Source organism: Scyliorhinus canicula, chromosome 14 (genome assembly GCF_902713615.1).
Source record: "Scyliorhinus canicula chromosome 14, sScyCan1.1, whole genome shotgun sequence".
Taxonomy (NCBI): Eukaryota; Metazoa; Chordata; class Chondrichthyes; order Carcharhiniformes; family Scyliorhinidae; genus Scyliorhinus; species Scyliorhinus canicula.
Window position 1 is genome coordinate 144548332 of NC_052159.1, and position 25573 is coordinate 144573904.

Sequence of the window (25573 nt, forward strand, 5' to 3'; positions counted from 1 at the left end):
ATGCATCGCGAGAGGATTCGGCTTCTTCCGAGGCTTGGTCAGGTGGGCAAAGGAATCTGGAGCGGAGTGGCGCTGGTAAGCTCCATGGATCCGGGAAAGGAACAGGATTGTACACGTCGGGGGCGCCCGAAGGCACCATTTTCTTCGTTTGAGAAGAGCGCTCTTTTCTAATAATCACGTCGTCCTTTTCGGGGTCCGGAATGATCGTTTTGTCTCTTCTTTCCTGCGCAACGAGCCGTTCAACCGAGTCGGTCGATCCAGCAGTGCTTTGCTGCTCACTGCACGAGGGAGTCAGGTCAGAATTTGCATGGAAGGCGCCCGTTTTACGGCTGAACATATCGTCGTTTTCCAAATCTGGCTCCACTTCCTCAGCGGCCTCCTCTTTCCGCTTGGCAGAGTGGGCCGGCCGGCCAAGGAAGGAATTCAGCTTCCGTGTTATAATTCGAGGACCTGCGGCTGGATCAACCTTGGGTTTGGAGATCGAGAAGTCTGCCAACTCCGAATAAGTACGACTTGCACCCAGAGCTTGCCGCAGACGGAATAGGCTATATATGTATTTTTTTGAAATATAAAGGAAGAGGAAAGAAAAAGGAAAGGAAAGATTTATTGGAAAGTAATCGAGAGAAAATCTGCATGCACCAATGACAAATAAGAAAAGACAGATAGAAAGCAGTGTCACAAATATTTACTAATTATGTAAGCAGAAGATGCAAGGTTATTAATAATACCTCCAGGAATACTAGATATTCAAATTATCATCGCAGAATTGCATGTTGCTGTATTATATGAGGCCAGATTTCACAGTTAGAAAGTTTGGGTGTTATTACATTAAAGGCGCTATACAAATAAATTGTGCTCAACCATCAGAAGGCATCCAGTTTAGAAGGAAGCCCAATTTCTTATTGAAAGGAGAGGCACAGTAGCACAGGGGCGGCACGATAGCACAGTGGCTAGCTCTGTTGCTTCAGTGCTCCAGGTACAATTCCCGGCTTGGGTCACTGCCTGTGCGGAGTCTGCACATTCTCCTCGTGTCTGCGTGGGTTTCCTCCGGGTGCTCGGGTTTCCTCCCAGAGTCCAAAGATGTGCAGGTTAGGTGGATTGGCCTTGCTAAATTGCCCATCATGTCCAAGAAGTTTACGTGGGGTTACGGGAATAGGGTGGAGGTGTGGCTTTAATTAGGGTGCTCTTTCCAAGGGGCGATACAGACTCAATGGGCTGAATGGCCTCCTTCTGCACTGTAGATTCTATGATTCTATGAAATCTCGCTATAGTGGTCTAGCTCATGGTTGAAAATTTAGCATATCGCAATGTAGCACAGCAGCTCACAACATAAGTATCTGAAAACAACAATAGCTTCAGGTCTTTTATACGCTTTTCTATTAAATTCTAGGCCTGATCAGATGTGCCTTGATTTAATATAAACTGTCGTTGTCTAGACACTACCACGAATGTACTCATTTCATTTTGTTTTTTTACACAAGGCAAATCAACCCAGTGTTTGGGGGCACGAGTTGTTAGTGAGATTAGCAATCGAGCAAGGGCAGCAACCTTTGTTCATCTGAAGCGCGAGTGACATCTTCTACCCGTCCTTGGGAAATTGCCGCTGCGGAGTTTATAGCCGGAGTGTTAAGCCGGGAATCACCCCAACAGCAACTTTCACTGCTGGGCTCCTGTCTTTTTTCAGGAGTGCTGGCTTCCTTCATCGCGAAATCCTCCCGCAGCTCCAACGGTTTCCTTCTGCGGTTGAGGTGGCGGAACAGCAAGCGAAAAGAATCGCAAGGAGAGAGTGAAAAGTGGTCAACAGAGGTTACCAGAAAGTTAAAGAAACACAGAAACAAGGTACACAGAATCAGAACAATTTTAAACTACTTAACGTAGTTCCCCAAAAACCGGGTGGGAGAATCGGCGAGGCGCCGAGCGGCTCCCGCCACGCCGCCCCAGCACCCGCACACAATTCTCTCTCTCTCTCTCTCCTCCCCCCCCCCCCCCCCCCCCCCCAGCCCCCCCAAACCGGTGCGGCGAGATTCACGGCTGGCCACTGGGAGAATCGCCGTTTGTAACGGGTGAGCGGCGATTCTCCGGCCCGGATGGGCCGAGCGGCCTGCCCAACACGACAGGTTCCCGCCGGCGCCGTCCATACCTGGTCGCTGCCAGCGGGAACAGCGCCGGAACGCTGAGGGGGCGGCCTGTGGCGGGGAGGGGGGCCTCAAAGGAGGTCTGGCCCGCGATCGGTGCCCACCAATCGGCGGGCCGGCCTCGCTGAAGGAGGACCGCCTTTCCTCCGCCGCCCCGCAAGATCCATCCGACATCTTCTTGCGGGGCGGCCGTGGGGAGGACGACAACCGCGCATGCTCGGGTTGGTGCCGGCTAACCTGCGCATGCGCGGGTGACGTCATTTACGCGGCGCCAGCCACGTCATTTACGCGGCGCCGAGGCCCGGCACGCGTAAATGACGAGGCGCCGCTCGAGCCCCCCGGGGGCGGGAGAATAGGGGGCTGGGAGCGGCCTCCGACGCCGGAGTGAAGCACTCTGGCTTTTACTCCGGTGTCAGGACTTAGTCTCCCGATGGGTGAATTGCGCCCCAGGACGTTTATTTTTCCCCATTACCAAGTTCACAGTCAGCAATTGTCAGTCAGCCGCATTCTTTGAAGCACGTGGCGTGTGAAATACAAATATTGAGACACCCAGATATTGTACCATGCTTTGGTGATCCAAATGGCGAATGGAGTATAATGTGGGAAAATGTGAATTTGTTCATTTTGGAAGGAAGGACAAATGAGCAGAGTGTTATTTAAGTGGAGACACACTGCAAAAAGCTGCAACACGGAGGGACTTGGGGGTACTGGTGCACGAAACACAGGAAGTGAGCACACAGGTGCAACAGGTAATCAAGAAGCCTAATGGAATTTTGGCCCTTATTTCAAGGGGGTTGGAGTATGAGTCAGGAAGTCTTGCTGCAGCTGTACACGGTACTGGTGAGACCATATCTGGAGTAACGTGAGCAGTTTTGGTCCACTTGATAAAGGAAACGTACTATTTAATTGGAGACGGTTCAGAGAGGGTTCATTCGGATGATCCCCGGTATGGAGGGATTATCTTATGAGCAAAGGTTAAACAAGTTGGGACTCTACTAACTGGAATTTAGGAGAATAAGAGGTGATCTAATTGAAACATACAGGATTCTTAAGGGGCTTGGCAGGGGAATTGCTGAGAGCATTTTTCCCCTCATCGGAGAGTCTAGGGATATCCATTTAAGACTGAGATGAGGAAGAATTTCTTCTCTCAGAGGATGGTGAGTCTTTGGAACTCCTTGATGTGGAGATGCCGGCGATGGACTGGGGTGAGCACAGTAAGAAGTCTTACAACACCAGGGTAAAGTCCAACAGGAATCATTCACCTGAGGATGGAGCAGTGCTCCGAAAGCTAGTTTTTGAAACAAACTTGTTGGACTTTAACCTGGTGTTGTAAGACTTCTTACTTTGGAACTCCTTGTCACAGAGAACTGTGAGGGTCGAGTCCTTTTGTATATTTAAGGCTAGGATAGATAGATGCTTGATCAGTAAGGGAATCAAGGATTACGGAGGAAGGGCAGGAAAGCAGACGTGAGTAATGTCAGATCTGCCATGATCCTATTGAATGGCAGAGCAGGACCGAGGGGCCGAATGGCCTCCTCCTGTCCCTATTTCTTTCAAAACATTTTGTTCAATTAAAATTTGTAATTAGCAGATTGCTGCGACTCCAATTACTTACGTTGCTACCTACACCATCGGCTCAACCAGGCACTAGATGAGTTTGCTAATTTTAATGAATTAAACAATCTAAAACTGTCAAAGGAATACTATTTTATTCACCCGCCACTCCACCGTTTCAACTAAAATGTCATTAATGGCTGTTCCTTTAAGGATACGCTATGGCAAATTTTCATACATTTTGACTGCCTGAGAAATTCAAACAGATTTTTTTGACTTGCAATTAAAGTGGAGATTATTTTGTGAAAACAAAAATCGAATAATTTGATTTAAATAAAGTGGATTAAATCAGTGGGATAAAAGATCAGAAAACGATTTTAAAAACCAGAAAAAAGTAATGCGGTAGATGGAGTTCAGTCTGAAGAGTTAAAATAGCCCTTTGTTGAAAGGCAGAAAGAAATTACATTTTTATAGCACCTTTCTGAACATCAGGACATTCCAAAGCACTTTTGCAGCAAATGTAAGTGCATTTGAAGTGTTGCCATCGTTACAACGTAGGGAACTCCCGAGCCCTTCTTTGAACTGTTAAAGGGGGGCAAATAGGGACTTAGTTTAGCGTCTCATCTGAAAGATGGCACCTCTGACAGTGCTGTACTCCTTCAGAACTGCAGTGAACTGCTGGGCAAGATTGAGTGCTCAAGTCCTTGGAATAGGATTCAAACCCATAACCTTCTGGCCGGGGAACGAGTGATATTAATGAGCTATGCATAGTTGATCATAGATAATTGACCTTACAGACAAATCATCATGCTATTTTAGTCAGTGAAGGACAAACCTGGTGCACTGAAACTCCTTATACCATGGCCTGCTTTGAGAACCCAACTGTATTTGCCTCCACTGTTCTGCTTCTTTTGGGGTCCAATCCTTCGGTAGGAATCTATCAGAAGCCACATGTTTCCCTGGGAACACTGGGTTCAGTTTACGCATGAACAGGTCATCCTTTTCAATGTCCGGATCGACACCTTTATCTTCCTCGGAAGAAGACCCATCGCAAAGTGCTTGGCAATCTTCAGCTGTTTCTCCACTTCGCTGCCTTTGACTACTGTTAGAAACATCCAGTGCAATAACGTTTAACTGCCAGAATATATACACAGCAGGGAAGTAACATGCTTTCTTCTAAGATCTTCAAAAGCTCATAAATTAAGCCTGCATGTCATGGTATGCGTTAGTTCAAAGCCTTCACGTCCAACACGACTCCACTGATTGCAGAGGCATATGTTGATTCAGCTGATGGTAGAGAGTATTATGGCACAGAACACACAAGCAAATATCATTAGGAGGACTACTGATCAGAGCATGAAATATTTTGTCAGTGAAATGCAAATATTAAGTTAATGTGGCAGTCACAGAAGCTTGAAAAGCTGCACTTCAAAGCACATCCCATATGCATTTCTGACCTGGTGGATCGCTCATTCTCTTCTGTTGAGAGTGCGCCGGTGTCAGTCGAGCGAGAAGCTTTATCAAGCGACATATTTGTATTCAGCTGCTGAAATTTATGGCTTGCAAAATGGACAGGTGTACCAAATCTCCGACGAGCTAAGTCATCCAACCAGGGATCAGGCTCGATTCCATTGCCATCCGATCCAGAATCAGAGTCCGGATAATCTTGAGGTGCTCCACCTGCACCTCGACTGGTGGTGCCATATAAACCACTGTCACCAGCAATCATTTCTTCCTTCAGAGAGTTTTCTTTTCTACTGAAGCCAATTAAGATAGTTTGGATAGAAGGCTAGGATAACACTCAAACTGAATGAGATTCAAGAAACACACAACATGAAGCAAAATAAGAATTCACAACAGCACCAGCAATTCCAAGTACTGATATCAGTAAAGACCACTGTGTAGGATTCTAACTACCAGCTTCTTCTTCTTCTCCCTCAGCCCATCACTCTTCAAAATAAACCTTTTGCCCAAAATATAAGCCAAATACTGCAGATGTTAGACATCTGAATTAACAACAGCAAGTGCTGGAAATACTCAAGCAGGTCTGACAGCATTTGTGGAGGGAAATAAGTTAACGCTTCGAATCGAACACGGCTCTACTTCGGAACCGAACTTAGGTAGAAATGTAATGTGGACAGTGAGAGCCTTTTTCCTCGGATGGTGATGTCTAGCACGAGGGGACATGGCTTTAAATTGAGGGGAGATAGATATAGGACAGATGTCAGAGGTAGGTTCTGTACTCAGAGAGTAGTAAGGACGTGGAATGCCCGGCCTGCAACAGTAGTGGAACAAATAAGAACAAAGAAAATTACAGCACAGGAAAAGGCCCTTCGGCCCTCCCAGCCTGCGCCGATCCAGATCCTTTATATAAACCTGTTGCCAATTTTCCAAGATCTACTTTTCTCTGTTCCCCACCCATTCATATATCTGTCCAGATGCATCTTAAATGATGCTATCGTACCCGCCTCTACCACCTCTGCTGGCAAAGCATTCCAGGCACCCACTACCCTCTGCATAAAAAACTTTCCGCGCACATCTCCCTTAAACTTTTCCCCTCTCACCTTGAAACCGTGACCCCCCTTGTAATTGACACCCCCACTCTTGGAAAAAGCTTGTTGCTATCCACCCTGTCCATACCTCTCATAATTTTGTAGACTCGCCAACACTAAGGACATTCAAATGGTCATTGGATAGACATATGGACGATAAGGGAATAGTGTAGATGGGCTTTACAGTGGTTTCACAGGTCGGCACAACATCGAGGGCCGAAGGGCCTGTACTGCGCTGTATTGTTCTATGGCTTACGCCATCGATGGGGGCGGGAATTGGCGAGGAAGAATAAAAGGTGTAGGGGGAAGGCAGGAGGTTAAAAATGATAAAGATGTCATGGGACTAAAGGCAGAGGAATAGTGTGGTTGTAGTAAAGAAACAATGCATTTGTCCCATGTGAGCGCAAACGGCAGAATAAGAGTTTTGCCTGCCTTGCAAGTTGAATAAACACAATTGCACATGCACTTATGAACACAAGGTTAATTTGCAATGGTGTTGCCCTTGCTGCCAATATGAAGCCACAGCCGTCAATGGTGCTCTCACCAATATGCTTCCAATAGAGATGAACCTTTGACATTGTGGCACACATTTATCACCAGTCCAACAGGGGAGGGGGGGGGGGGGGGGGGGGGAGAATTACAAGGAAATGATGGGATCAACAATTAAGCTTGTGACGTTGTGGGAGGGTGGGGTGAGGAGAGAAAGAGAAAAACCCATCTGCAGATTTGAATGGATTTTAATGAACTTTTATGGGACTGTTTGCTTAACATCTCAAGGTGAGCTGATTGAAAAGTCGGTTTTTCTTTTTTTTTTTAAAACTCTTACCATTATGGCTAATATTAAATGTTTCGGGCCAGCTGGATGGCCTCATTCAGTCCTTTACATTCCAGTAAAAAAATGCCTTGCCAAGACTTCAATAAATTACTGAGGGATGATCTTTTCACACTTGATTGGCAACCACAAGCGCCATTTTCTTTACCGGAGAAACGGCTAAAAATAAGGTTTGAATTTGACTCTGCAACATCATGAGGTTTCTAAAATGTACCATTAAGTTTATTCCTTTTATGAACTAAGAAAAATGTATCAAATGAAATTAATATAAATTAACTGAACTAATGCAATTTAAAATTCAGACTAAACATAAAGGAACTAAATAATTTTTTTAAATTATGAACATGGCTCGTGTCACAAGGAGGAAAATGATCAGTTTATTTATATACGCACCAGTCACTTATACATATTGCCACAAAAAAATAAAAGGCAAGGGAACGTTGGCTTTTATCTTAAGGACATTGGATGTTTCAGATGAATGGAGCCTTGGTCGGACTCCAGCTGATGTACAGCATTGAGTATTGGGTAGAAAACCTCATGAAAGATCTCCAGGTCTTCGAATAGATAGGAGCACAGATTCACCAATATTATTGAAGACGGATTTCAGAAACACTCCTTGTATTTTCTGGAGTTCGAAAAGATTAGAGAAGCAACTAATTGAGGCATTTAAAATGGCTGCAGGGATTTGATAGAGTAGATGAAGAAATTATTTCATCCGGTGCAGAAACCAGAATAAGGCCGTAGAATTTTTTTTAAATTATTTGTATTTAAAGGAGTAATTTAGCGTGGCCAGTCTACCTACCCTGCAAATCTTTGGGTTGTGGGGGTGAGACCCACGCGGATGGAATGTACAAACTCCACATGGACAGGAACCTGGGGCCAGGAGTGAACCTGGATCCTCAATGCCGTGAGGCAGCAGTTCTAACCACCGCACCACCCCTAGGACGCAGAATCTTAACATTAGAGCTCGACCATTTAGAGTGAAGTTGGGAAATCCTTTTTCATACAAATAAAGTGAAGAAATCAAGTTGAGGTACAGAGGAGCCAATATCTAACTGGATATTAACTTCACTAACGTGTACTAACTTCACTAAGTTATCTTCAGCCAGTCAATAATGTGATTAGAGTAGTTCGGACCTTAATTGCTCCAATCAACTTCGACCCACAATATAGCAGGAATTAGCTAGGTGGAATCAGAAACCTCATTGCAAATGTCATTCACTGAACCCTCACTAATTCACATGCTCATATGCAAGCTGAATAGAGATTTATCCATTTTTAATATTGCACATTCAAATTCTGTAGGTGGTCTCGTGGTACAGTAGGTGGCGCCCCTACCTCTGGCCAGAAGCTCTAGGTTCGAGTCCCACTTCAGGACTCGATGGCATGGAAGGTGTGTTAATAATAAGGCCAAACAGGACGATTGTCACCCTGTAAATCCCCCCCCCCCCCCCAATATGCCTGATGGCATGTAGTAAAGAGTGGGAGAGGTTCCTGGTCAACCGTACTGCAGAAGGCAATGGCAAATAGCTGCAGTATTTTGCCAAGTATATTCATGGACCAATCCAATGGAAGCCCATGGTTGCCAATGCCTTCTCAGGGCGTGCAACCTGAAAGAGAGGAAGGATTCAAAATCTGTCGCAGTTAGTACCTGTATTCTTACAATGCTTGAAAGAAATATAATTTTTATCAAATGGATAAAGCACAGTCAAATCCAAATATTATTCGACTCGGAGCACTTTTTAATATGTTACGTCCACTGAAAGTCCTTGTTCATAGTGGAGCATAGTGGGATCATTAAGACTTCGTCCAAACAGCCATACTTATTGTGAACCCAGCTATTTGGTGATGGAAGTGCGATAAATTAGTAAAAATGGAAAAGCATTACCTGCATACTGAACTACAGAGGTTTTCATTTTTTGAACAGTAAGCTCACCTCTACGCACAGATAACCAAGTACTATTTAGTGTAAAGGTAAAAGCAGAAAGCTTCAGAATCAAAGTACCTTGAAAACATTCCATTGGTTTCTGTAAACACTGGGCTTGCCCAGCTTCTTCGATTATCTTCGTTTTTTTCCGCTCGCTTTTTCCGCAGCGGAGCTGGGACATAGGTCGCCGGTTTGCTTTTGGTTGGCAGGAATTGGTTGTACGGCACCACGGGCCTGTAGCCAGAAGTGGAGGTCCTGCGAAGTGACATGTCATTCTTGGGTCCATCCATTGTCTTGCTGCTTGAAAATTCTGACTCAATGTCACTCCCACCACCTAAACCAGAAAAAGTTTGAGGAAGGACATAATGCTCCGCGATTATTGCTTCATACTCCGCCGCTGAGCCCCGTCGCTTCTGGATGCGTTTTTGCTAACGCCCAACACATGCTGCCTATATACTATTCCTCCGGAACATAGATCACTGACTAATCATCAGGGTATATTTGGAAACCTATTAATATACCGTGATAATATCTTTGGCACAGAAGTTATTTTCACTCCAGTGATAAATGCCTTCAATTTTTTTGATCAGGCAAAACATTCCACAACACAAACAAAACAGCAGAAAGGTCAAATGGTTCCGTGTAATCGCCCGAGTTTCAGTCCACAACTGCACTTAAAAGTAAAATTCTGGATGGCAAATTTACTACCATCTCTGCACTTTAACGGCTAGAAGGTCCATCGCCACTAAATTATCTTGCCAAACAGGAGGATGAGTGACAATTGTTGATGGTCGTGCGACCTCCTTCCAAAACACACCTGTGACAGAACGTTAACAGCAAACCCTCCTTACCTTCGCTGCTATCCTTCAACGTTATGTCCGATGAAAGGCTGGTGATAGACTTTGACCCAAATGAATCTAAACTGTCAAGCGAGTCAACTCTTCTGTGCCTGAACTGTGGTGATGTTGACTCGCTCCGCTCTGCACACCAGATATCACAGTACCCGCTGTCCCTTCCAGTGCGGTTCAAACTGCCCAAGTCTGCAAGTGCCTAAAGAGAAATTTAAAACTCAATATGTTGCCACAGCAAGCGACAATTTCTATTTGCATCGCCACTTTTGATTCAATAGAAGGCGCAAGACATCTTCAATAAAAAATGTCACAGGCATACTTTGACACTGTTTCCCCTCTTGGTCAATTATTTTCTCCCATTTTGGGGTTGATTCCCCCACCCCAGTCAGTCAAGACAGGCAACGCCATTCTACGTTGGAAGATGGACTGATGATTTGTTGCTGGGATTTAGACATTAACATTCTGGCCACTGGGTGGCACACACAAGCAATTTAAATTGATCAGCTCTTTTTTTAAATATAAATTTCGAGTACCCAATTATTTTTTTTCGGACGAAGGGGAAATTTAGCGTGGCCAATCACCTACCCTGCGCATCTTTGGGTGGTGGAGGTAAACCCCATGCAAACTCCGCATGGACAGTGACCCAGGGCCAGGGCAGCACGGTAGCATTGTGGATAGCACAATGGCTTCACAGCTCCAGGGTCCCAGGTTCGATTCCGGCTTGGGTCACTGTCTGTGCGGAGTCTGCACATCCTCCCCGTGTATGCGTGGGTTTCCTCCGGGTGCTCCGGTTTCCTCCCACAGTCCAAAGATGTGCAGGTTAGGTGGATTGGCCATGATAAATTGCCCTTAGTGTCCAAAATTGCCCTTCGTGTTGGGTGGGGTTACTGGGTTATTGGGATAGGGGGAGGTGTTAACCTTGGGTAGGGTGCTCCTTCCAAGAGCCGGTGCAGACTCGATGGGCCGAATGGCCTCCTTCTGCACTGTAAATACTATGATGATCGAACCTGGGTCCTCAGCGTCTTAGGAAGCAGTGCTAATTACTGCGTCACCGTGCCACCCGATCAGCTCGTTAATGTATCAGTGAATTAACTCAATATGAACATCACTGTCACGGTTGCATTTTATGAAAAATAGACTTTGCAATTCAGAGACCGAAGCTTTAAAAGGATGATGAAATTCGGCAGATCAGGAAAATAGTGACCATTCTTTTAGCATATTTTTCTCAATTATTAATGCAGTAAAGATACCAAAATAAAGTGAAGAATGACCAAATTCTACTTCGAATATTGCAACTAAATGCATCAGAAACTCGCTCTTTCACGGCAAAATAGTTGTTTCAGGTCGAACACCTCAGGTAGCTGAAACAGCTACCTATACTGTATTTTTTTTTCATGGAATTTACAGTGCAGAAGGAGGCCATTCGGCCCATCGAGTCTGCACCGGCTCTTGGAAAGAGCACCCTACCCAAGGTCAACACCTCCACCCTATCGCATAACCCATTAACCCCACCCAACGCGAAGGGCAATTTTGGACACTAAGGGCAATTTATCATGGCCAATCCACCTAACCTGTACATCTTTGGACTGTGGGAGGAAAGCGGAGCACCCGGAGGAAACCCACGCACACACGGGGAGGATGTGCAGACTCCGCACAGACAGTGACCCAAGCCGGAATCGAACCTGGGACCTTGGAGCTGTGAAGCAATTGCGCTATCCACAATGCTACCGTGCGGCTCACAAAGTCGCCATCTCTACATTGGAGAGACCGAATGCAGATTGGGGAGCACTTCAGTTAAACACCTCCGTTCAGTCTGCAAGTGTGGCGCTAAACTGCTGGTCGCTTGCCAAATTGCCCACTCGCACCCTGACCTCCCGGTCCTCAGCCTTCTACACTCTCCCAATGGGGCAGCTTGAGGAGTCGCCCTCACCTTTCAGTCAGCCAGTTTGCAGACTGTAGGTGCCGGCAATGATTCTTATGTTGCCATTCATGCCTCCTCTAGACCCATCTTTTGTTTCAATAATTGTCCCTTACCACCCACTTTCACCCTGCACCATAATCCCTCCAGTCATTTAATCTCTCCTAACTTTCACCCCATCTCATGTCTTCCCTTCAATCGTTCCTGCCCTACCCTCCCCTCCTTGGTTGCCTCTAGTCTTCAAGCCCCTTGCATCTGTGACATTTGCCAGGACTGCCAAACGGTCACGATCTATTTCTCTGTTGACTCTTTCTCTTTCCATGGATGCTGCTAGACCTGCTGAATTATTCCCAGCATGTTCTGTGTATATCCTTGCTGACTAATGTCTTACCTCCCTTATTAATCTTCAGAAGCCCAATAAGTATTATGTACCTTCAGGAGACATAATCATATTAACATTGGCGAGTGAAAAGATCCCCAAAAAAGTGTTCGCAAAAAAAGTGAAGCGGTGGCTGAGTGAAGTTGACAGAGGGGCAAGGATTACTTTCGGTCTCGTCTTTAAAAGGTGCTTGTTCCCCAATTCTCCCCTGATGTAATACCACACATGCAATACGTACTGGTCAAATTTAAATTATTCCTTCTCTCACCAAGGTCAAGATTATTGAGATGTTCCTCATTCATTCAGCCACACCCAAAGGTGCTACCAAAAGACATGGGAGTTTGAATGAAAAGAGTAGTAGAAAACACAAATAGCACTTGCTAATTGGAAACTGCACAACTAAAAGCTAAAGGCTAAATTATTAGCCATGATACTTCAAACACTTTAGGCGAGATTCTCCAATGGCCGACGTGGAAATCGGGAAACGTGATTGGGTGGAGATCGGTTCTGGCGCCAAAATCGCGGCGAGTGCCGCTTTGACGCCAAATTGCAATTTTCCAACACCTCGACAGCAGCGTCAATGCGTTCCGGAACACACGCACAGGAAACACTGTTTACATATCATTATAGCGGGCCCGATTCCCCACCTCTAATGGGTCGAGCTCCCAGCGGCATGGTTCACTTGTGCTTTAAAAAATTGTGAAACCGGCATCTTGGCTGCTGAGGGAGAGAGAGGGGATACGGAAAGTATCCAATGTTGCCATAGTTTGCTGACAGTTGTGCTGCCGGCAGGGTGGGGGGGCTTTCTGCCAGGGCCGGGTTGGGCTGTGGGGTGGGGGCAGACAGGCACGGAGCGCCACTGCCACAGTCCACGCAGTTGCGCACACTGCTAACAGCCCACTGTGAACTTAGTGCCATGGGTAGGTTTGCCACCCCACTCCACCCCCCAGGGCAACCCTCTATGTGCCCTCTGGCCTCAGCCGACCCATCCGCTGTATAAGCATGGTCCAGCACAACCAGTGAGATCTGGTTGGCTGGGATGAGTGTGTGTGTGTGGGGAGTGTAATGTGTGTATGGGCAGCTGCAGCTTCCCGAGTGTCAATCACGGACCCCGTGAACCCCGCACTGTTTTCAATGGAATTGATTGTGCTCCACGTGCCGCCAGTGCTAGCCCTCCACAGTAACCGAATCAGTTCAAGTGGGACGCCAGTTTTGCTGTTGTGAAAGTCCACAAATTCTGCGTTGACGTCAACACTTAGTCTCAGAAACGGAGAACCCCGCCCACTGTGTCTGGTATATAGCATTTGAATTTATAAATGGACATGAAATGAAAATCGCTTATTGTCACGAGTAGGCTTCATTGAAGTTACAGTGGAAAGCCCCTAGTTGCCACATTCCGGCGCCTGTTTGGGGAGGCTGCTATGGGAATTGAACCGTGCTGCTGGCCTGCCTTGGTCTGCTTTAAAAGCCAGCCATTTAGCCCAGTGTGCTAAACCAGGACATGATCTTCACCCATCATCCATTCTTCCTTGACCTCTCAGTTCCTCTTAATATGGGCTGCAAATTGATGAAGGGTAACTCGCCTACAGATTGACATGTTCCCTTTCCATAAACCTACCCAGTTCGTGGGCACCTTCTCAGATTGCTACACCTGATCTATTTTCAGCACCATGGAACATCCAGAGGTGTCTGGTCGAGCCCTCTCCTGCCAGATTCAGCTGTTCTTTCAGTTTTAGGTTGGCCTTGACCTTCGTGTTTACAGATTGATGCACTTGTCGCTCACCTTGGTCAGAGTTTGTCCGAGGAGCCCTTCAAATGCCTTCAGGTTAAGGTGAGGTCCATTGTAGCGAGGCTCATGCTGTGCTCTTCTCCCAAGCCAGTATATTGTGATCAGAACCTGCAAGTGTGCCATTTTCCAATTAAGCATTTGTCACAGGAAGATAAGAATGCATGAATAAGAAACATTGTTCAAGTAAATTTATGGAACATGACCTTTTTTCCCCTCGAGTCCGTGCTGGTATTTACTCCCATTTAAAAGCACTGAATGTGTTCTTTATAACTAACCTCAGTGGGACACCTTTTCCTATGTACCGGGCCAACAAACACACAGCAATTCTCAAGGCTCAGCTTTTCAAAAGACTGCCCTCATTTGTTTTAATATGGGCTTTGTTAATGTATGAATCATAGAATTTACAGAGCAGAAGGAGGCCATTCTGCCCATCGAGTCTGCACCGGCCCTTGGAAAGAGAATCCTATTTAAGCCCACACCTCCACCCTATCCCAGTAACCCCACCTAAACCTTTTGGATGCCAAAGGCAATTTATCATGGCCAATCCACCTAACATGCAAATTTTTGGGCTGTAGGAGGAAACCGGAGCACCCAAAGGAAACCCACGCAGACATGGGGAGAACGTGCATACTCTTTTTTAAAAAATATAAATTTAGAGTATCCAATTAATTTTTTTTCCAATTAAGGGGAAAGTTAGCATGGCCAATCCACCTACCTTTCACATTTTTGGGTTGTGGGGGCGAATCCCACGCAAACACGGGGAGAATGTGCAAACTCCACACGGAAAGTGATCCAGAGCCGGGATCGAAGCTGGGACCGCGGCGCCGTGAGGCCGCAGTGCTAACCACTAGGCCACCGTGCTGCCCAGAAGAACGTGCATACTCCGCACAGACAGTGACCCAAGCCGGGAATCGAACCCAAGTCCCTGGCGCTGTGAAGCAACTGTGCTAATAACTGTGCTACCGTGCCGGCTTGAAGATGCAAACGTATCATAATCTGGGGCCTGGGGGAGGGGGACGGTGTAGAGGGAAGAGAAGACAACATGTTTCCTACAGCTATCTCACCCAAAATTCAAGCTCCCTCCTCCTCAATCCCGACCATTACGCCACCTGTGCAGCTGAAGTCCTACCAAACCATTCTTTCACCTCTGCCTTTTGTTTCTCCCACTCATCCCTGTCATTGCTCTCCTTGGTCCCCCATTTTATCCCTCCCAGAGGGCAGGGGCTACAAAATTGAGAGGGCCTAGTATGTAATTAGTCTGGCCATTCGTCATGACACGTGGCTGGCCCAGGTGTAGAATTAATACAAATCCTCCTACTCCGTCTGGATTATTGCCGAGTGTAAGGTCAACCCGAGGCTCCTTTGATTAATTGACCAAAATGTTGTTCCTGTGCCCCCTTCCGTCCTCACCTCAAATACTAAGTGGGAAGAGTTCATGATTTATTTTAGCTCATAAGCTGCATCACTTACATTCCCAAAACAGAATTCTTTCTTCTATCTGTCCACCCAACTTCCATCCCATCTCTAACACACGTTACTTTTGTCATGGTCCCGAGCACATTGTTGCCACCATCTCTCGGCGGCCAAAACCCCTGCTCCCATGCCGCTAATTCCATCCCGTCCCCAAACCACTTGCCCAAGCAAAACTAGTCCATTTGTAACATGGCGCCCTGCTCTCCCCAGTGTCAAGCTTTACGTCCTATACTATCACATCTTTACAACATAGCTTCCTACCACCCAGCTCAGTGTGCCATCACAAAATACCTCAGCCAGGTCTTGGATCATTTACCGAGTCAAGACACCCAACCTGCTACTCGATGTCCCACTTCTCTCACCAATTTCAAAAACCTTCTGAAACCCCTGCCTTTGCAAACATTTTCAGCCACCTCGCCCAACCCCCCCCCCCCCCCCCCCGATCCAGCATTCCCCACACCCCCCCCCCCCCCCCCCCCCCCCCCCAGCAAAACACCTCAGACATTTTCTATATTAAACGCTACCCCACAAATGCAAGTTGTTGTCACTGCTGTTGAGTGACCACTATTTCCTGGAGTGAAACAACCATATGAAACAAAACCTATTTCTCATCGTACTGCTCTACTCTCCCATTCTTTCATTTAGGTTCTTTCGTACCATCAAAGGGCGGCACGGTGGCGCAGTGGTTAGCACTGCTGCCTCACAGCGCCGAGGAGTTGGGTTCGATCCCAGCCCGGGGTCACTGTTCATGTGGAGTTGGCACATTCTCCCCAGTGTCTGTGTGGGTCTCACTCACACAACCCAAAATGATGTGCAGGGTAGGCTGATTGGCCAGGCTAAATTGGCTCTAATTGGAAATAAACTAACAGGGTACTCTAAATTTAAAAAAAGGGTATAGTCAATTTCAATACCAATGCTCCCATTACCCACACAGAACAGTCACTGCAATAGCATTTCTCAAATACCTTCGATAAGGATTATTTGCTATGTTTTGCTCAAGAGGGGGCAGCACGGTGGTACAGTGGTTAGCATTGCTGCCTACGGCGCTGAGGACCCGGGTTCGAATCCCAGCTCTGGGTCACTGTCCGCGTGGAGTTTGCACATTCTCCCCGTCTCTGCGTGGGTTTCGCCCCCACAACCCAAAAGATGTGCTGGGTAGGTGGATTGGCCACACTAAATTGCCCCTTAATTGGAAAAAATAATTGGGTACTCTAAATTTATTTTTAAAAACTGTTTTGCTCAAGAGCCCATACTGGCAGTCATAGAGTTCCTACAATGCAGGAGGCCGCATTGGCCCATTGAGTCTGCACCAGTCCTCTGAAAGAGTGCATTACATAGGCCCACGTCCCCACCCTATCCCTTTGCCCCACCCAAGCTGCACAACTTTGGACTGTGGGTGGAAACCCACGCAGACACAGGACGAACGTGCAAACTCCACACAGACAGTAACCCAATGCCGGAATTGAACCCGGGTGCCTAATGCTGTGAGGCAGCTGTGCTAACCACTGTGCCGCCCATAGACTGGGGTTCTGTAACCCTTTGCCTTTAATAACGAAACAACACAATCACTCCGAGGCAGAGCTTCCCAAAGTGTGGGAGTGGGGCTGGGAGACGGGATTTTAGGATCACGTGTCCTGAGACAGCAATGGAACTCGGACTGAATGCTAACAGATGCAAGATTTTGTCCAGCACCTTACAGCTTCTACACAGTCACCACCTATCCAGTTAATATTTAGGTAATGCAGGGGAGACCTGGGGTTAAACCGAATCTTTCTGATCTAATGGCTCGTGCAATGCATTTGATCAAAAGGCCGTTGTGGAACTCCAAAGCTTTTATTTGTCTGAACTAACTTTAGGTTATTGCAAATTATTCTGGCAATTTATTGATTCAGTTATGGTTCGGAGCTAAGGGAATGATAAAACAAATTAGATCTGTGAGGACGGTATGAGTAAGAGCATTAGATTTTATGGTGGACCACCATCTCAGTGGAGGGTACATGGAGCTTACCAGGACTGCGGATTGGGACCCTTCAGGTAGCTTTGTTAACTGATCTCTAGTTCAGAAATACACAGTCTACCAGTCTACTGCACTAGAGAAAAGGCACATCATTGAAGCAAAGTTAACAACGCTATATTTTGTACTAACATCCCTGATAGGTACGTAAACATAAATCGTCTTTTAAGAGTTGTCGAAGTACTATAGGGCAGCATGGTGGCACAGTGGTTGGCACTGCTGCCTCAAAGCTAGTGACCCGGGTTAACTTCTAGCCTTGGGTGACTGCGTGGAGTATGCAAATTGTCTGCGTGGGTTTCCTCCGGGGGCTCCGGTTTCCTCCCACCGTCCAAAGATGTGCAGGTTAGGTGGATTGGCCATGATCAATGCATATCGTTGCGGGGATAATGTGGGGAAGTGGGCCTACTAAAGTTGCTCTTTTGGAGGATTGGTTCAGACTCGATGGGCCGAATGGCCTCCTTCTGCACTTTCGGGATTCTATGGTTCCCTTCATAAATATGTACCCCGTGGAGTGTTACCCAAACAGTTCTCTTCTTCCTATGTAACAAAGGTTATGCTGATGACTGGCAGAGGTTGCTTTTGGATGATTTAGGTTTGCATGCAAAAGAAAACAAAAATCCTCAGCCTAACTTTGGTTTTGAGGCAGGGGACCAGTAGGATCTCAATTTGCTTGGCGCAGTGGTAATGTCAGTGGACTAGCAATCCAGAGGCCCAGGTTAATGCCGAGGGGCATGGGTTCAATCCCACCACGAAAACTGGTGGAGTTTAATTTCAATTAATAATTCTGGAAGGTAAAGCTAGCCTCACTAATGATGACCATTTTAAAAAAATAAATCTGATTCACCAGTGACCTTAGTTTCGGGAGAGAAATCTGCCAACTTTACCTGGCTTGGCCAACATGGAGGCCCACAACAGTATGCTTACTCCAAACTGCCCTCTGAAACGGCCTAGCAAGCCACTCAGTTCAAGGGCAATTAGGGATGGGCAACAAATGCTGGCCTTGCCAACGATGCCCACATCACACGAAAGAATAAAGAAAAAACGCAATCCAAGCATTACTGGGAAATATTGTCCAAATGTAGTGTAGAAGTTTCAAGATTGATGGAGCAGGTGCTTCTTAATGAGTGAATGGAAATGAGTATCAGGAGTACAATATATCAAATTCTTTTGAGAAAATGGAGCTAACGATTTACATATCACTCCCAAATGTCAAAGCCAACAACTTGCATCTGTGTAGCAACTTTAACAAAACAGAAATGTCTCAAAACCAATTGACACCGAGGCATTTAAGGAAATAGATGGGCAGATGACCATCAGCTGAGTCAAGGAGGTAGGTTTTAAGGAATATCTTCTAGGAGGAGAGAGGGTAGAGATTTAGGGAGAGATTTCCAGTGCTTCGGACTCGGGAAGTTGAAAGCACAGTCACCAATGGCATTGCAATAGGGAACACGGTAGCATTGTGGATAGCACAATTGCTTCACAGCTCCAGGGTCTCAGGTTCGATTCCGGCTTGGGTCACTGTCTGTGCGGAGTCTGCACATCCTCCCTGTGTGTGCGTGGGTTTCCTCCGGGTGCTCCGGTTTCCTCCCACAGTCCAAAGATGTGCAGGTTAGGTGGATTGGCCATGATAAATTACCCTTAGTGTCCAAAATTGCCCTTAGTGTTGGGTGGGGTTACTGGGTTACGGGGATAGGGTGGAGGTGTTGACCTTGGGTAGGGTGCTCTTTCCAAGAGCCGGTGCAGACCCGATGGGCCGAATGGCCTCCTTCTGCACTGTAAATTCTATGATGAATTAAAATCAAATGATGCATTACAGGCCTGAATTGGTAGATTGCACGGATCTTGAAAGGACATACAATAGAATCTCTACAATGCAGAAGGAGGCCATTCGGCCCATCAAGTCCACCCTGACCCTTCGAAAGAGCACCTTAACGAGGCCTAATCCCCCGCCCCATCCCATTAATCCCACCCAATCGTTGGATACTAAGAGCCAATTTAGCACGGCCAATCCACCTAGCTTGCACATCTTTGGACTGCGGGAGAAAACCGGTGCACCCGGAGGAAGCCCACGCAGACACGGGGAGAAAGTGCAAACTGAGACAGTCACCAGAGGTCGGAATTGAACCTGGGTCCCTGGCGCTGTTCGGCGGCGGTGCTAACCACTGTGCCACCATGGCACCCTTGTAGACTGGAGGAAGTCAGAGAGATAGGAAGACAAGGCTATGGAGGAATTTAGACACAAGGAGGAGAATTTCATCAAAGCTTTGGTGGACTGGATGCTAATGTAGGTCAGCAGGCAAAGACAGAGGATGGATGGGGCTCACAGGAGGGTGCAAATGGACATGCCAGCAAGGACAATGTGAAATAATCATGTCTAGAGGGAACAGAGAAATGGGTTGAAGGTGTCAGCAGCTGATAGTATAAAGGTAGTGTGTGTTGTTGCAATTGTACAGGGGGTTGGTGATGTATTATTCTTGGTGTCTGAATAAAGCTCATAGTCTTACAGTTGAATTAGATGCTTTATTTCTATGAGTTTGTTCTCTCTCCAGCACTTATACTATGTTACATCTGAGCTGCCCGTTTCCTGCTCACCAGGTTCCGTTTCTGTGAAGGTCCTGACTTCCTGTTTTTCTATGTATATATATATCTTTGGTTCTCCCTCTAGTGGTTACTTAGTTGTAGTGTATTTACCTTAACCCCGTGTGTATATACAGTGATGCATATCATGACACCCCCTCTTTTTTCTTTTTGCATATTTTCTGTACTTTGTGAAAGAAAATTGTACAAAACAGGTAGATAAATGACATGTACAAGTTGTGATGATATTGATGATTATACAAAGCCAATTAACATTTATGAGTCCAATCTTAATAAATTTGTTCAGTAGAGTTTCTTTTTTCTGTTGTTGACGTGGTGATATTGATATTGTAACTTCTTTGTGACTGTCATCAGTGTTCTTGTTTTTAAGTTGGCAATAAATCATCACAAGGTGTTCGAATGGTCGAACCACTGATGTTGACTGACGTGGACTTTTTTCTGTATTTGTGGTATCGATTTAGTGTGTCATCTGCCTTGAAAGCTGGTGTACTTGTTTGTTCTGGAGCAAATGTGAATTTGTGAGATTCGTTATCATGCCATGGTGTGCTGGTAGTCTTATCATTGTTTTGGAGTGTGCTGTTGCATTGTCCTTCATGTGCAGAGTTGTAAAAATGTTGTACAGGTCGTTGTTTCACTGTTGTTCTTTCTGTCGTGCTTGTTGTTGTTGTTGTTGTTGTCATGCTTGTTGTTGTTGTTGTTGTCTTTGTTATGCTTCTTGTTGTTGTCTTTGTTTTGCTTCTTGTTGTTGTCTTTGTTATGCTTCTTGTTGTCTTTGTTATGCTTCTTGTTGTCTTTGTTCTGCTTCTTGTTGTCTTTGTTCTGCTTCTTGTTGTCTTTGTTCTGCTTCTTGTTGTCTTTGTTCTGCTTCTTGTTGTCTTTGTTCTGCTTCTTGTTTGTTTTTGTTGTTGTGCTTGTAGTTTTTGTTGTTGTGCTTGTAGTTTTTGTTGTTGTGCTTGTAGTTTTTGTTGTTGTGCTTGTAGTTTTTGTTGTTGTGCTTGTAGTTTTTGTTGTTGTGCTTGTAGTTTTTGTTGTTGTGCTTGTAGTTTTTGTTGTTGTGCTTGTAGTTTTTGTTGTTGTGCTTGTAGTTTTTGTTGTTGTGCTTGTAGTTTTTGTTGTTGTGCTTGCTGTGCTTCTTGGTTGTTTATGTTGTTGCTGTTGTTCTTCTTTCTGTTGTGCTTCTTGTTGTTTTTGTTGTTCTTGTTGCGCTCAATGATTGTTCCGTGTGGATGATTTGAGTCATTCTCAAATTTATTGGTGTCCGTTGTGGTATCTGCTGTTACATTGAGCGTTTCTTCTTCAGGATTGTGAGAATGATCTGATGGCGCATTGATCTTGGTGACATCAGTCATTTGTGATGGATTTGATTCCTCTTCTTTGCTTCCTTGGTGCACCTCTTCTGGAGTCATTTCTGGTTCATTTGTATCACCTTTGGTTTCTTGGTGCTCCTCTTCTGGAGTCAACGTCGTCAAGATTTAATTTTCTTGTAGGTTGTCAAGATTAGATGAGGTTTTAATTGACACTAGACTCATGCGTGGTTGTGCTTTGGTTGTCAAGTTCTTTTGTACAGATGAGCTGAGATTTGTCAGTCTCATTGTGATCTTGCACATCTTGTATGGGAATTGTGATTTCTTCGTCACTTGTCTCACATACAGTGGGTAGACTTATATTATCTTCCTGTTAATTACGGGAGTTTGGTAGACTTTCATAGTCTGCTTCTGGTTGTTCAGATAAGGTTGATAGATCTTTATGGTCTTGTTCATGCATGGACTTCGCTCAGGAGTCTTTAGTTGCTTCCATTTTGGAGTCTGTCAATGAGCTCTCTGTGGAGGCTTGTGTCGCTCTCTCTGTGGAGTCTTTCATCGCTCTCTGTGTGCAGTTGTGCAATATTCTCTCTGTGGAGTCGATCTGTGCTCTCTCAATGGAGTCGTTCAGTACTCACTGTGTGGCATCGTTTACTTCTTGGGTATTTGACAGGTTGCTGTCATCCAATGTATCGACGATCTGCCATTGCATCATGGTATTGGATTCATCTACCATGAATAGAGTTGTCTAGAGCTTTTCAATCGTGGCACTGATGCTTTTATGATCATCATATCCAAATACCTCAGCCATGTCTGAGTAGTATTTTTCGACAACAAATCATCTTTTTTTGTTTCCGATGTGTTATTGTTCTCTTCATGTTCAATGAACAAATCATCTTCTTTAGTTACGGATTTGTCATTGTGCGCTTCACTTTGGGTGGTGGAAACTGCTTGTTCCAGGGTGCTGTGAAAGTTATGTTCAACTGCTGATAGAAGTTCCAGCATTTTTGTGGTTTTTGAGGTTAAATTTGTTGGTTTTGTGCCTTTAAGAGTCTTGTTTGTGATTTTCAGACATTTCCCCTTTAAGTGGGCATGGTTGGGAGTCTTCTGATGTCATGACGCTCGTGACGTAAAACGTAGGAATTGATTGCGCATGCGCAAACCGATTTTCCTTTACTGTGCACTTTTTCGTAAACTGCACATGCACAGATTCCTCTTCGAACTGTGCGCTCTTTTTGCCCAACTGCGCATGCGCGGCTTGTGCAAGGGCAGAACGATCTACGCCCAAAACTTATTTTTTAGACCCAGATTTGCATACTTTGTTACCTGAGCAGTTTAAAATGTGCTCACACGCCATTTTAACTTCTTCAGACCCGTGGAAAAGGATTTATCGCCGTTTTTTCTTGTTAAAAACTTAAAGTTTTCTCTATTTTTTTCTTGCGATCTGCACTTGTCAATCGCGATTTCAAGCATTAAACCTTTCTGTTCTGGTAATGATTTTTTGAGTTTCGCATCACTCATTCCCTGTGCAATGTGGTCTCTGAGCATTGAATGTCTTAAAGCAGCATTGTTACTGATGTTACAGTAATCTTCAAATTTTTTAAGTGTTACTTCTAATTTGGTGTTGTCTTCACCTTTCACATAATTAAAACAGTTATAGATTTCTCTAGCTTCATGTCCTGCTAGCAGAAGTGTTATTTTCATTTCTTCTGAGGCCGTGCTCAACTCATTAGCTATGATATATAGTTCGAACGTTTGTTTAAAAATTTTCCATCTAATGGAGTGGAGTTCCAACGGGTTTTATCCACTCAGCGAAGTCTCCCCACGTACAAGTTTTCTTCTGTTTTCAATCTTGCTTTGTCTGCATCTTGTGTAACTTTTCCAGTAAGCGTTCTGAAGTCAGCTAGTACCATGTATTATTCCTTGTGTCTGAATAAAGCTCGTAGTCTTACAGTTGAAGTAGATGCTTTATTTCTATGAATTTGTTCTCTCTCCAGCATTTATACTATGTTACATTTGAGCTGCCTGTCTGTGTCCTGCTCACCAGCTGCCGTTCCTGTGAAGAGTCGTGACTTTCTGTTTGTCTATGTATATATACACACATATCGCTGGTGCTCCCTCTAGTGGTTACTTAGTTTTAGTGCATTTACCTCAACCCCTCGTGTATATACAGTGATGCATATCACTACAGGTGAGACCACATCTGGAGTAGTGTCCAGTTTTGGTCTCCTTATTTAAGGAAGGATGTGGTGGCATTGGAGGCAGTTCAGAGGAGGTTCACCGGATTGATTCTGGGGATGGAAGGGTTGACATACGAGGAGAGAACAGTTTGGGCTTATACTCGCTGGAGTTCAGAAGGACGAGGGGGGATCTGATCAATTTATAGGAAATACTAAAAGGGATTGATAAAGTATACGTGGACCAAATGTTCCCCCTTGTCGGGCAATCTAGAATGAGAGGTTATGGACATAGGTTAAGAGGCGGTAGATTTAGAACTGAAATGAGGAGGGACTACTTCCACAGAAGGTGGTGAATTTGTGGAACTCGCTGACCCATAGTGAAGTGGAGTCCAAATCATTAAATGGTTTCAAGAAGGAGATAGAAATATTTCTGATTGAAAGAAACAGGTCAAAGGGATATGGGGAACAGGTGGGGAGGTGACAGGTGAGTAGGTGGATTTGAGAGCAGGAAGAGATTCAGCCATGATCTGATTGAATGGCGGAGCAGACACGAGGGCTGAATTGTCTGCTTCTACTCCTAATTCCTTTGTTCTTATGATAGCAGAACAAATATAAAACTGGCATTTTGAAGTTGATATATTTCAATCAATAACAACATAATAAGAATACATACAACTGGTACTGCAGACAGACCTTACCTTTTCATTATAAATAAACACTGAATCATTACAAAGCAAATGTGAACAGTTACTAGGAACATAACTCTGTCTGAAAGTGAACACTAAACTTTCGTATTTGACAACAAAAGTATTCCAAATTCTACAAGAAGTCGAATAGTTACAAATAAGGTCGCCAATTTAAACAAAATGATGTAAGGCCCACTTGCTTTATCACAAACTATTTGAAACAGAGAACATTCCTGATTTGGAATTGACAGGCCATCGCAGGCTGAAAAATCATGCTCCATTGTAGCTCGTTCCAATTAGACGGGTAACTCCAAAATCAACACAGGAGCAAAGAATGCGGCCGGACAAGTAGTAATAACTCAGATCTGTGTCACAGGCCTGGAGTGACACTGAACTCCAAACATAAACACATTGCAAAGAAAACAGGTGAAAACTTGATACTGAAGTCAATTTTTTTTTAAAAATCAGAACAAAAATCATGTATTTTCAAAATAGACAAGTGGGCAATACAATTTGTGACAGAATACACGCCTCAGTTACTGGTAAGCAGCAGGTCACTTACATTTTTGAGCCTCCTCTGATTTTCTTCGCGCCTGTGGAGGTCAAAATATTCTCGTCAGGACAATTGACTTGAGCAAGTCCAGTCAAAAATGCATTTTGCTTAAAATACATTCCAATTTTTAAAGTCACCCATCTATAAAGAGGCAGCAACGCGACTGCGCTCTCTACCCTGATGTTACAAAGGTTAGTTGTATCTGTGAGCACTTGTACAGCAATTATTTACCAGAGAGAAATGTTGGCAGGGAACATGTGAAGGAAAAAAACAAATTGAATTGCTGTGAGGTGAACGCCTCATTTCCTTGAATAAAATGATGGGATTATCTCGGAAGGTAAATCAAGGTGTGCCCTATGATACAAACAGATGCTTCCAGTCAAGTTACATATCCAGGTCACTTGTGCGGAACTAGTGCGTGCACCAATAACTATCTTGATTGCTGGCTCTTACTTACTTTTCTTGCCCAATCAACACACTTTGCTGCTGTATTTCATGTCAGTCTATTCCATTCTTCCCCCTCACCAGCATTTATTACAATAAAGTTTCATTTTTTTTAAAAAAGAGATCCTAAAAATTAATCAACAAACACATACGACACAGAAGGCGGGGTAAGCCATTCGGCCCATTGAACCTCCTCCGCCATTTGATTATGGCTAATCTGATTGTGGCTTCTGCTTTACGGTCAATTCTCCATATTCTTTGACTCTCATCAATCGAGAATCTAACTAACTCTGCCTTATAAATATTCAATGACCAGCCTCCACTGCTCCCTGGAGAAGAGAATTCCACAGGCTAACAGCCCTCCGAGGAAAAGAAACTCCTTACCTC

General features: G+C 45.0%; 1 protein-coding gene across 3 annotated transcripts in view; it reads right to left on the bottom strand.

Moving 5' to 3' along the window:
- Nucleotides 1–25573, bottom strand: part of lmo7a (LIM domain 7a) — a 245725-nt gene that overhangs the window by 71766 nt on the left and 148386 nt on the right. For 2 of the 3 annotated variants that reach the window (XM_038819100.1, XM_038819099.1), the window contains exons 6-9: nucleotides 24752–24782; nucleotides 13932–14045; nucleotides 9852–10050; nucleotides 9079–9334 (exon numbers count right to left, since the gene is read on the bottom strand). In XM_038819100.1, coding sequence (XP_038675028.1) covers nucleotides 9079–9334; nucleotides 9852–10050; nucleotides 13932–14045; nucleotides 24752–24782 — 600 coding nt within the window. Of the gene's footprint in view, nucleotides 1–1548; nucleotides 1738–4524; nucleotides 4792–5146; nucleotides 5444–9078; nucleotides 9335–9851; nucleotides 10051–13931; nucleotides 14046–24751; nucleotides 24783–25573 lie in introns of all 3 variants that reach the window. The other variant, XM_038819098.1, reaches the window with a different exon arrangement.